Here is a 13,325-nt window from a genome sequence, read left to right as displayed (position 1 = left end):
TTAAAAATTTGCACTTTCACTTCCAGAGCTTTATAAATCTTAAAATTAAGAAAAGTTATTTCTAAACACAAATTCATATTTGAAAAGCAAACAAATATAAAATTTTGATGAAAATATTGAAAGATGAAAATTCCACATTACAATTTTTCCATGGCAACCAACCAATTTTTCCATACAACCTTTAGAAAATTTCTAAAAAAAGTACATTTCATGTACTACAAGTTATTCAATTGAATTCTACGTATAGAATTATACAAATTTTTCACACAAGCAGACTAGGCAGTTTTCTCTGTATGAAAAAATGGTCAAGGAGACATTCATAATAAATATTCCTCAGACCTTACTTAAAGCTACTGTTTATTGATCATTATCTCAAAAATGATCTTTTTTAGAGATGATTATTCTCAACCCAAGTTGGATGATAATTATTCAAATCTTATTTGAATAACAGTCTTCATCCAGATACAAAATAAATTCTGGAAATCGAGTAGAATAAGAATATCCATTTCGGTAGCCTACTTTTCGTAGTGAAGTGTTTGGAGTAGTAAGTGTAGTTGTGGTGAGTTTTTGGTAGTTGAGTTGCTAGTAGGTATTTGTAGTTGTTGTAAGTGTAGTAAGTTGTGGTTAGTGTTGTAATTCACAAATACATAAGAGACTAAAGAATGACAATACAATATTCTTGAACAAGTTTAGTATCCAGCTCGAACTAATGGAGTATTATTGAATACGATCTTCATTTGGCAGTAGACTAGTAATGCAATAAGTTAGCTAGTGTCAAGAAAGTCGGCAATCAATACGAAAATAATGGTGTAGCAAAGCAGTCTATTCTGATCATTCTTGATGTTTTCACGCTGAATGCTAGTGCAGTGTTGTGCTGCATTGTTTCCTCAATACTACATATCAAAGCAAACGAGCTGAAATACAATTGAACAGCTGCCAAAATGTCAATTCTATTTGCTTTGCTGTCTCCGCGAGTTGAAAGAAATGCCCAATCTATTCATCTTCGCGTTTAGAGCTAGCTGAACAACAACATGACTGATTGTGTGTCCGGTTTGAAGAAAATAAATAATGAAACACATCATTGTTAGCAAGAAAAGTTTCTTCAGAATTAATGAGGACTGAAAGTCGGAGCTATTTCAAAATAAATCATAAGTGAGATTCAGATGCATGACAACATGTTATAAAAACGCAGTCACTGAAACGCCTTCAGAACTTTCACTCTCTTGTGAAACAAATGCTTGAAATTCGAACAGATCTATAGCTATTCCAACAAGGATTATTATCATTAGGTTTTTAGAGATGTGAAGAAGTTGTGATACTTCCTCTTTATTGTATATTGAACAAGGTTTATGGGATCTTTTGCGGAAATTCAATATTATTATTCAATTTTCATTCAAAAGCATTCCGTTGTATGTCTCAAAAACTTGGAAAATTACAGAGGATAAATGCACTTGAAATGGATTTCTTACGGAGGACTTGTGGCGTGTCAAGAATGTATAGGATAAGAAACTCGGAAGTCAGAAACAGGATTGGTAAATTGGATACATCAGTAGAGTTGATAGAAGGCGCCTCGTATAAATATGGTTGGGGCATACGGAACGGATGAGATAAAATTACATTAATCTTGTTGAAAATGCTTTTCTCTTTCCAACAATACCCTTGAAATTGAAATTCAGCCAGTATTTTTCGAGTTCTTGAGTATTTAATAACCGGAAGTAGGCATATTCTGAAAATATCGAAAAATCGATATATCTCGAAAACTAAGGTCGATAGGAGAAAAGTTTACTGAGCATTTTTTGTCAGAAATGTTGTGAAGAATCTATGGTTAACGGCTGTTACAACCGTGGTGGGACACTCTGTATAAACTGAGAATTTAGAATTTATAAAAATTCAAAACCAAATTAAATGTATTTAATTTATCAATTTATCAGTATTTACAGCGAAATGCGGCAATAGATTTTCATGAAATTTGACAGGTATGTTCCTTTTTGAATTCGGCGTAGACGTATTCATAAGGTTTTTTGAAATTTTGCATTTTAAAGGTTTATACAAAAGGAAAATGAGTTTCCTTCTAAAGGTGCATTTTTATTTGTGCGTAAATTTCTGCAGTCGACGACGACAAGCATTGTTGACATTCATATTGATCAAATTTCAAGTGTGCTAATACAGCTGATTGAATAACTTATCATTATTTGTCTTGATAATAATAAAGAATTAAACATTTCTAATAATATCAACATATTGCCATTTGAAAGTTTATCAAAGTATAAGCTCAACCTGCCCCATTGAAACATAATTGAACATAATCTGTTAGGTTATGTAGACAAATTGAAATCTACCCAATCTCAGATTCTCTCCCTGTCGTGGTCGACGACGGCATTTACGCACGAAGGTAAACCCAGCTATACGCCAATATTACCTACCTTAAAAATCATACTATAGTATTATTCATCATAAATCAGCTGTCGCGTGGATTATTTAGTGGATGCAATGACGCATCCAATTAATATATTAATAGTTCATTTAATAGTGCATAAAAATTGCATTCAATGAGGCATGCAATTAATAGTCCACACAGCAGCTGATTTTTACCAAGTTATATTGAGATTTTAATTGAATGCGCTATTGCATGCAATTAATAATCCACTCGACAGCTGATTTATGACGAATAATTCTATAGTCTGATTTTTACGGTAATATTGGCGTCAGAAGGAGACTCCTTTTCCTTTTGTATTATCCTTAAAATGCAAAATTTCAAAAAACCCTATATACGTCGACGCGAAATTCAAAAAGGAACATCATGTCAAATTTCATGAAAATCTGTTACTCGGTTTCGCCAAAAATGCGGAACATCAATATAAACATAAAGAGAAATGCAAAACCGTCGACTTGAATCGACCGTCGACTTCCCTCACTTTGCTGGGTCAATAGCTGAAAGTAACACTGTATTTTTCTCTCCACCTTTCTCTGCTTTCAACTCAGGTTGACCTGTTGCCAGTTTTTTTTTTTTGAAGGATTCAAATTCAAATTCAAATTCAAATTCTTTTATTCCTCATCCAAAAAACAATACAACAAATATAAATAAATTCTGTCACCCACACTATCAGAAAAATGTTTACAATACAATAATGTTACTTACACAGTATAATAATAATAATAATAATAATAATAAAGCATAATAACATAAAAACTTTCTATTCTACCATTAATGTTTATTATTCTTCTAATAGTGCAAGCTGACAGGCCGTACTTAAAGGAATTAATCCCTGCATGGACCTAAGGTCTGTGAGCAAGGATGAGCCCCCATCAGTCAGCCTGACGAGAATGAAATTTTATTATTAATTTACATATAAATTCATTAATTTATATTGGAAAAGGATGTTGACGTATCCAGAGATATTGAGAGGAGGACAGGGAAAACTCGAAATGAGAAACAAAGCACAAACCCCGACGATGTTGGATTTCTATTAGAAAAAAAAGGAGATTATAGCCTTTGATGTTACCATTTTCTATACACCACCCCAACAGCCATTAGCCGTTTTCACACCGATATCTCGCCGACACTACATACAGATTACTCTGATGGACTGTATGGACACAGCAGGCTGTGGTTTATAACTGCGCGAGGTCTACTGTTCACAGAACTACTAGACAATCAGCTGACTAGTGGATTATTCATTGCATGCATTACAAAGATGTCCGGAGAAGCTGGTGAACAGGTGACACCAGATACTTGTGGTTGAGAAAACTTCGTGAGGTCTACTATTCGCAGAACTATTAGTGATTGATATTTATTTATCAAATATTTTCAGTATTTCACTCAAATTGATCGAGCCAACAACTGAAACCGTCATTCATCTATTAATGACAAAAGATTAATTTTTCCCCTCAAACTCAAATTGTCAGTCTATTTTTGCACCATTTTGAAATGAGTTCAGTTTGCTCAATTTTAATTTTTTTCCACGATAAATTATTGTCATTTGTAATACTGTAAAAATTATACTAGTGTCTTCGATTTTCAGAATGTAGATGCGAATCACTAATAGCCTCTCACCGGTGGGCGTTAACCTATCTGCTGGTGATTCTTCAACCGTTACACGTGACTAAACAAACGTATAGTTCTCATTAGAACCGTGCGCCAAAAAATAGGCGGGAATTAGTGTGACATGCGCAATGGGATGTTTAAACACGTGCGTTAGTGGCTATTAACAAAACATCTAGAGATCTTGAGTCGTTTCAGTGTTAACTGACGGCAGTTCTAGTTCGTAATGTGGCAGAGTACTGCAAACCGACAAGAAAACGGAAATTACTTTCCTTCGCATCAGTTTCATGATCTGCCAGTTCCCGGTCACCATGTGATCGACTTAGACCCGCTCTATCGAGGTTTAGGTAGACTGCAGAAGTCAGGATCCTTATCTACAAGTTGCTTTCGTGATAGTCCATCGGTGTCTACTGTCGATCATCAAAATACAATCGATAATAATAATTGTAGCATTAGTGAGAGTCGAAGGACATCGATCGACTCATCCTTGAACCTTGGATTTGACCTTGAACCCTTCAACCAACTCTATCGAGCGCTGTCGTACAGTGCGGTCAACAGTTACCTCCACACGTGTGTCGCGTCAGCCGCGTGTGTCCGATGTCGTAGCACGGCGTTTACACTGGACAATTCATCTGCATGTGTGTGTGAGGATCCTACCGATTGTCCACATGAACGCAGCAGGCGAAAAAGGAGTCAACAAAGTAGTGGCTACACAAGGGAAACCTATGAAGATGTTCAAAGGTAATGTGAAGCTATTTGGAACAAATATATTAATTACAAAAATGGTTCAGAATGAATTGTTCAATAAACACGGAAAGATTAAACAAAATGATTAGTTCCGAGTAATTCGTGGGATATGTATAGTCTTGTACAGTATAGCATTGGATGAAATGTGCGTTCAAGCCTATAATAAATAAATAAATAATACTATTATATAGTGCAGCTTGCAATCATAGAGAGGGCAAAAGCTGAATTTTTTTTTATTTATTCTTTTACAATGCAAATGACACTAATGCAATAACATTATAGAAGATAGAATAATAAGGTAGTCCTTGTGCTATTTTTCTTCCAAATATATAGGTGACAAAGTCCAAGATAAGTTTAGAATTTCACATGTGCAATTTTAATTAAATTTTAGTCCAAAATAAACATGAAAACTATAAATTTTGAATTTAGATGACTTGAATTAATAAATTGATAAGTAATATTCCACTCAATTACCACTTGAAACTAATACTATCGAGTTATTTTAAAAAATTTGGAACCATTAAAGAAACACAAACTTGTAAACACTAAAGCTAAGCTGACAATATGTATTGCTATTCTACGGTATGATGCAATGTACGGTCTAGTACTGGTATGAAAATTATGAAATCTAAAATTTCGCGCAAGGACTTCCCTACTTAACCGTTTCATTATCACTAATAATATTAACCCAAACACAATTGTATTATTCATTGGCCATAATATATATATTCTACCACCAATCACTACATCTAGTATATTAAATTTGTTTGGGATTTTGCAAATGGACTTATTCAATTCAAAACTCATATTATTTCATATACTATTATGTACTCCGAAAATTAATTCCCATTCTCATGAACATAAATATTTGAAGTAGATTTAAAATGTGTTTTTTTTTGTAAATTGGAGTGTGTAATTGAAAAATGTGAAAGTGACACCTAGTTACATTTGGACTGTTGTGTTAATTGAAATTGTAAACGTTTTGGGCTTAAGCCTGTGGTACTCTTGTGTATGTTGTGTAGTTCTGAATTATTGAATAGAACTATGCATCTTTCGATTTTTCTGAATATGAGAGTACTCTCTATTGCAATATGTTCTTCAATCAAGTTATTGGTACTTTTCGACTGAAGGCCTGTTCATCATTTCCATATTGATGTAACACAGTATAATGTTAGTATAGATATTGATTTCCGTCACCGATACAATTCGCTTGTCTCGCGCTTGAGAAGAATCTCTATTGGTATTTCAATGAGGATTCTCAGGGGATTTTTGAAAAACTAAGTACATTTATGTTTATCCTAAAGCAAGTTTGGCTTGTTTCAAATACAAAGGAGAAAGGATGTCATCATCATCATCATCATCTCCACTTCAGGGATGATTAGACTTATAAATTTAACCTGTTCGGGTACCCATCTCTTTCTTGGCCTCCCTACATCTCTTTTTCCAGTAGGCCTATAGTTTTGGACTTCAAGGGTTATTCTTCTAGGTGGCATTCTATCCAAATGACTGTGCCAGTTACGAAAAAGGATGTAATTTTTATATTAAAAAATACAATTGCTCGCGAACTGCTTCCATTTAATTTTTGAAGTGATCCTAACAAGCTCTACAAAGAGGCAAATAGCCGTCAATTCTTTGAAAAATGGTGAAGTTTTGATAAACGATAAATGATTTTGAGTATTCAAACGTTCCTGGAACAACTGCTTTGAATGCTTATGAATAAATGTATATTGTGACAGGAAAACTCATATCAAAAAATAACACATCCCACAATATCAATCATCAGAGAAAATCAAGCTTTGGAGATTGGAATAGTTTCTGCTCCAGGGAATTCAGTCGATATCCAACGCTGATTGGTGGAATGCAACTACAATATAATCCAATCAAGCTCAACAAGCTGTTTATCAAAGCAAACAACGCATGCATGCCAGCTAATTAATCACTTTCCTCGCAATGTTTAGATAGTTTATTGTATGACAAATATGCAATCTACGATTCTATTTGATAGATCTACTTTAAACTAGACACTGGTGGATATTCTGGGAAACAGTGATTAGGTAATTCAAATGCTAGATGAATCGATAGGTGATTCAAAGCAGATAGCACTGCCAACCAGACTACCCTATTCACTTCGTACAATTCTATTCAATCCAATTTTGTTTGAATTTTATTCCAAATTATTCGGTAGCTGATCATTATGTCCAGTGACTCCACTGAGGTCCACGTTTTAATGGCAGTGGAGAAAGATGGGAAAACAGAGTTGCCGATTCTCTGACTTACCCGTATATCTGATGTAATATTGTTTATATTTTCAAATGATTTAATAATAAATTTCCATAATTGAGATTGAAATATCCATATTTGAGATCAAGTAATTTGTTGATTAACTATTAAAAAACGATCTGGCAACGTTGTGGAGCTTGGAAAGGATAGCGCTATCTGCTTTGTCGAATGATAGACAAGGATAGCAACACCAATGCTAATCAATAAGAGTACCGTACTGCCAATGTATACAAGTACTGCCATTATAACGTGGATATCACTACAGCATTAGGACTGTGCGATACGATTATCATAATTATAGTTAAACTCAATAGTTTGTTCTATTGAATCTTGATTGATAGACTTATAGCATGATACAACTTTTAAATTATATATATGCTTATCGATTGGTAGTCTGATAATATCTGATATAACTGATAAAATAATAACGCCGCAAAGTTCGACTGAGTTAATTAATTTTTTATATTGAGCACACTAGAACACAAGAGACGTTATAAGTTCAAAAACTTTGTTTTCATGATGTCTATCGTCGATGAATGAATATTTATGTATTCCATTAATTAAACAAACTTAAAAATAAATTATGGTGGAGGTTTTTAATGCATCTGATTGCATGATAACCTCATCCAAGGAAGAAGCTTTATCATGTACTAAAACCACTGACATTACAAAACCAAGCAGACTAAATTAGTCATTTGTTGAGAAACTGAAAAGCCTAATTTATTTCCCTGCGAATCGATCAGAGCTTGTGTGTGATCATGTGTGATCATGAGAAGTGTGTGATCATGCAGTTGATCACAAAAATTGGAATGATTAAATGAAGTGGGAAGCTTTCCTAAAATACTAGAAGAATGATGACGCTGCAATTTTGACGCCGCAGTTGCAAACTGTGTTTTAGCTTGAGTTAGGTCGACCGTCTTCTGCCTGCTCCACTGCAAAATTCAATGTTTGCTCAATATAACCACAGAAGCGTGCTCAATTATGCACAGCGTAATCCATTTTCATTTCTCGAAGCGAGAATGGTCGACTTAGATAAAGCGTATGCAGTGGTTATAAATCTTGAAGAAATTTCGAGGAATACTCTAAAGCAGGGCTCTCCAACCTACGGCCCGCGGACCACATCCGGCCCGCGAATGGATTTTGTCCGGCCCGCAAAGAGTTATTGCAACAGATTTAAAAAAATATATATTTACACAAAGAAGGTAACCTACTTCCATTTTACAGTTCTCTCCCAGAAAAAGACTTTAAAAACATAAAAAACCATGCTGAAGCTATGTTTTCTCTTTTTGGATCTCCCTACAAGTGTGCGCAGACATTTTCAAAAATGAAGTTTGTTAAATCCAAATACAAATCTTCCTTATCAGATGAACATTTGGAATAAATTTTAATAATTGGAACCAAAAAGTTTGATCCTAAATGGGCGGACATTTTGAGTGGAAAACAAATGTAATATTCTCACTAAAAATAAGTATTCTCTTTTAGCTTGGTAACTTTTTAAATTCGTGTATTGTCAAGTTGTCTTATTACTATTGAAAAAAGTTATCATATTTTGTTTAACTTGCTAAACTCATGCATTCTCAAGTTTTCTTATGACCTTTTTACACTCAATAAATTCGACTTTGTATTGAAATGAAATGAATTGGTTTGTTCATTCCTGTGTTTTAATTAAACCTACTTGAAACTCCTCTTACTATTTAATGGAACTATAATAATCTTACACCCCCCCAAATCCCCCGTCATTTGTGGCTCAAAAGTCAAATTCCACGAACATCCTTTTTATTGGCCCTCTAAGCCTCCCTAGAATTAACAATGTGGCCCTTGGATGGAAAAGGTTGGAGACCCCTGCTCTAAAGAGCTGAACTCTAAAAAGAAAATCTGTTCCTCGTTTTACATGTTTTCTGAGAAAAGTTTATGCTATTTCTGTTCCAGGATATTCAATTGTATACATAAACCATTTATCGTATTTGCAAAATATCATAAGTATAAGACTAAGGCCCGGTTGCTCAAAAGCCGGTTAAATTTCAATCGTGATTAATTTCACGAGAATCAATATCAGAGAACGCCTATTAGATAAGACGGCATCTCTGATTGGTTCTCATGGAATTAATCACGATTAAAATTTAAGCGGCTTTTGTGCAACCGGCACTTATAATGACTTTATTCCACTTAGAAACCTTAGTAACAACAATCATTATCATAATACATTGGCACAATCATTGAATAAATTTTCCATAATATAACATAGAATGTTAACTCATTAACAAAGAATGATTTCATTCAAAATTTATATCATGATTGAACATGTTTAAACACTAATAATATTATTCTTATTAAATGTTCTCTGAATTTCTTATTAGAACATTTAGTCCATTTTTGGCCATTTTTTGTTTATTGGAATTTGGGATTAAGTACACTCAACTATAAATTTTCCATTTTCGACCGAATTTGACTTATGATGCATGATTTTGGCCCGCCTTGATGAGCCAAAAAAATGAAGTGTAATACGATAAAATCTGAGCATTATGTCAAAAGTTATAAGTGTTTGAAATTTTGATCCTTGAGGTGTCCTTATGCACGCCTCTCCACTAGAAAATACTGAAATGAAAAGCATCAAACGGGTGATTCTCATAGAACATAATCTCATGAGCTTGGATCATTGTGCGAAATATCAATTCGAGTGATGATGGTTGAAGCTGAAAATTAGGTGTTTTTCACCCAAGGAGCATTGTTGTCAGGTGTAAAAAACCATGCTGAAGCTATGTTTTCTCTTTTTGGATCTCCGATTGGTAACAGTCGGAAGATATTGTTGATCAAAAACTAAAATTCATCGGAATTGATTTTTTTCTTTAAATTTGACTCAATTTTGAGAAATCATAACTCGGTACTTATTGGAGATGGAGAGTTCCGAATGATCTCATTCTATTAAAAATTTTTAATCTAAAAAAAAGAGAGTAAATTTATCTGTGCGATCACTGGATTTGGCAGAAATAGCTGATAACTGGAAAAGGAACCGAAAATACGAGTTTTTTGGCCACTCTGTATCTAGCACAAGGGCATTTTGCATTAAGAAATTGGTTCTAGACTTCTCTCATGTATCCAAATAACATATTAAAAAATCAGAACTACAATATAAATTGCTAGCACACCCCCATTTTTCATGTCTATACTAGCTGGCCCGGCGAACTTAACTTCGTACTGTCAAATAGTTTAATGCATCTCATGACAAACTTTAGCTGGTTGCATAGCGGAGGAGGGGCGATGCGGCATTTTATTTATATAGATGATTTTCCAACTGCAAAATAAATAATTTACTAAAAATCAATTCATTCTAAACACCAAAGACAGCATATATCGAAATAAAGCAATGTCTTTAGAGCATGTAAGTCTTTAGCCTGAGGCCGCACTGCTGGATGGTTACACACAGAACAGTCATTTTGTTTTTAGACGGGGCGTTTAGAATAATAAAATACATGGGTGGTTATGGAGCAGCACACACTCTTATCCACTATCTACCGACGGCTTTTGTATGACGCAATGATTATAACAGCTGATTTCTATTTCTGTGTGTGGCCAGCTCACAAATCTTCTCCCATAAGGATTACATGTAAACTTTGAAGGACCATAGGAAAGGGTCCTGAAGTTGGATTATAAATTTGATAGGCCATAAACCTGGTCCTGAACATAACGGAAAAAAAACAAATTCGGAGCGCAAATAAAAAAGTTATTGAATGTCAAAATTTGAGGCTCGATTTTTATTAATATAGATTGACTGGAATAATGAGTAAATCAACTTGAATCAACTTTGATTGGAATGTAATGCCATATGATTATTGAAAAAAAAAACAGCGCTCATGTAATTTCCATCTAGCTCCTGTCAATAGTTGCAATCTTTCAATATCTGCAGTCGCAGGATAGCTCATTATGGATTATCGTTTAATGCAATTATGACGCAGCAGTTGCAGTTCTTTTAAGAAGAATCTATCTATGAGCAAACTGGAAAATGATAAAGTCCGCCTCGTTTCACCCTAATATATCAAAAGCAACCAGAATAGAGCCGAGTTAATAAAACAGAGAGAGAGAGAGAGAGAGTTTGCGTACCAAACAAAATTCCATTACATTTAACGGTTTATAAATTTGTTTTGCTTTTTTGTTTTGTAATTCTTTGTTATTTTGTTTTGTCTTGTTTTGTGTGTTTTTAATAAATTGAAAAAAATTGAAATTGAAATTGAATTTCAAGGGATCAGACTTCTTGGCATGTCTCTGCTATACTGTATGGATGACGCTGCTTCCTGATCCTTATCATTTTCCAGAACGGATACTCAATATCATTAAAGGTTCACATGACACAACGCTTCAAACTCCACTTTTTTGTAATGAAAAGCTTTATCGTGCCTTACACGTAGACTAATGCATGAAAAGCTCTGGGATTTCGAAACAGTCAACCCACAACTCCCATTGTCTCCAAAACTTCCACTAAAACAAAACGGATAAAGCACAACACTAGCAAAAGTCTGTGTAGAAACCGCATTTTCGTCTTGTTCGTTGATTTATAGCTTGAAATGAATTAAGACGTGATGTTTAATTGCTTCCCAACCCTGCTATCGCTCAACCACTAAGCTGATCCCTCTCCCACTCTAAATCACTTTCTTTCTCTCCAAGATTCTCTCTCTCTCACTCTCTCTCACTCTCTTTTTCTCTCTGAAATCTATTCCTGATGCAATAGATTTAACACACAGTTACAGTCTTATCACGTCGGAGTAGTCTCTTTTTCAGGATGCGATAGTCATTTCAACAGCAAATAACAAATTGAAATCAGAAAGTATATTCTGAATCCTATTTCACTCTTATTTATTCAACTGTCGGTTTCGAAATACACTGCATTTGGCCTAGTTTAAACAAGATTAACACAGTTGTTTTACTTCAACAGTGGAGAAATTGTGATAGTTTACAGCATTTTCAGTTGGAAGCGTGTCTGTTGGTGGATATTCCAACATTGCACAAGAATAAATTCTGATATTATTTCAAGTTTTTATTTCTAATTATCTGTAGCTGAATCAAAAATAAAACTTTAATAAATTTTAAAATTTTATAAAAGAAATAAGGCTACAGCTTAGAAAATATTATACAATTTTGTGATGTGCTTTAGTTATGATTCGAAAACTTTGGAGAGTCGGAAAATGGGAGATAAACCAGTCTTTTTTGACATCAATAATTTTTCATTCTAATGATGGCTTTTGATTTGAGAAAAAAAACAATCCTCTCCAGAAACATGCCGTATCAAGTTTTCAGTCACCAACATCTCCTCTTTGATCAATCTTTACAATGATGGGGGTGGTATTTATTCACTATTTCTCCTCAAAAGATGTTGTATTCGATATCTAACTATTGTTAGTTAACGACAAGCTTGATGGAAGGAGAAAAAACGAGTAAAGTATTATTTTCCTTGTGTTTTTCTCACTAATAACTGAATACTTAAATATAATTTTTTTGACAAATTGTAATCTCTTCATCTTCATGTTTCATCTTCATCATCATCTTCATGATGTTTGTATAAAATAATCAAGTTTTATAATAAGGATACAATTGATTATAATAATACCGTGCCTAGAAAACTTAAATGGATGTAAGCTATTGAAGAAAAATCTATTGGATGTAATAAAATGTTTCTATATTCCTGTTGAAGAAATCATCCGCAAATGATATATGAGAGCTTTCGTAGCTGGACGAGTCAAAGTCAATGACCTACAGTGAACTGATGTTTATATAAATTGGAAGCTTTCACATTTTTCAAGATTAAGTCTTGATTTATCAATGAAATAGAATTTCGAATATAAAAGCATTATAAATCAATGTTCATTAGGACGCAGTATACAAGACTGAATTAAATGGAGCTTGGCATAGAGATTACCTTCATTTTGTAAATTTATTGTTATTTGTTGATTTAAAAAAAACCAACAACTGTGAGAAGCGAATGAGTCAACATGTTCTATCATGCAATCTCATCTATCAAGCTCTCTGTCAGCTACTCTCCTGTTCTGAAATATCATTAATTTCCATGTTATTCTGACAACATTCAATGAATCATTGTTCTGTCTCCTATCATCTTAATCCATCACACCAAAATCTTCTCATTTCTTTGGCACAATTCTCTTTGATAGTCAGGTCTAAACAGTTCAATACTTATCTCTACTTTTTAATTTCTTTGTACAGTATCAGGAAATTAACTATAGGCTACTTCTCACCATGTAAATCTAAT

The 13,325-nt window shown here is 33.8% G+C and overlaps 1 protein-coding gene across 1 annotated transcript in view; it reads left to right on the top strand.

Moving 5' to 3' along the window:
* Positions 1-4,219: 4,219 nt before the first annotated feature.
* The window catches only part of LOC111059728 (uncharacterized protein DDB_G0271670-like), a 38,439-nt gene continuing 29,333 nt past the window's right edge, over positions 4,220-13,325 (top strand). Inside the window, exon 1 of the mRNA XM_022347351.2 lies at positions 4,220-4,783. Coding sequence (XP_022203043.2) covers positions 4,269-4,783 — 515 coding nt within the window. The 5' untranslated portion in view covers positions 4,220-4,268. The remainder of the gene's footprint in view (positions 4,784-13,325) is intronic.

The sequence above is a fragment of the Nilaparvata lugens genome, chromosome 7, assembly GCF_014356525.2.
Source record: "Nilaparvata lugens isolate BPH chromosome 7, ASM1435652v1, whole genome shotgun sequence".
NCBI lineage: Eukaryota > Metazoa > Arthropoda > Insecta > Hemiptera > Delphacidae > Nilaparvata > Nilaparvata lugens.
The sequence above is the reverse complement of the archived record's forward strand: the minus strand, read 5'-3'. Positions and strand labels throughout refer to the sequence as shown.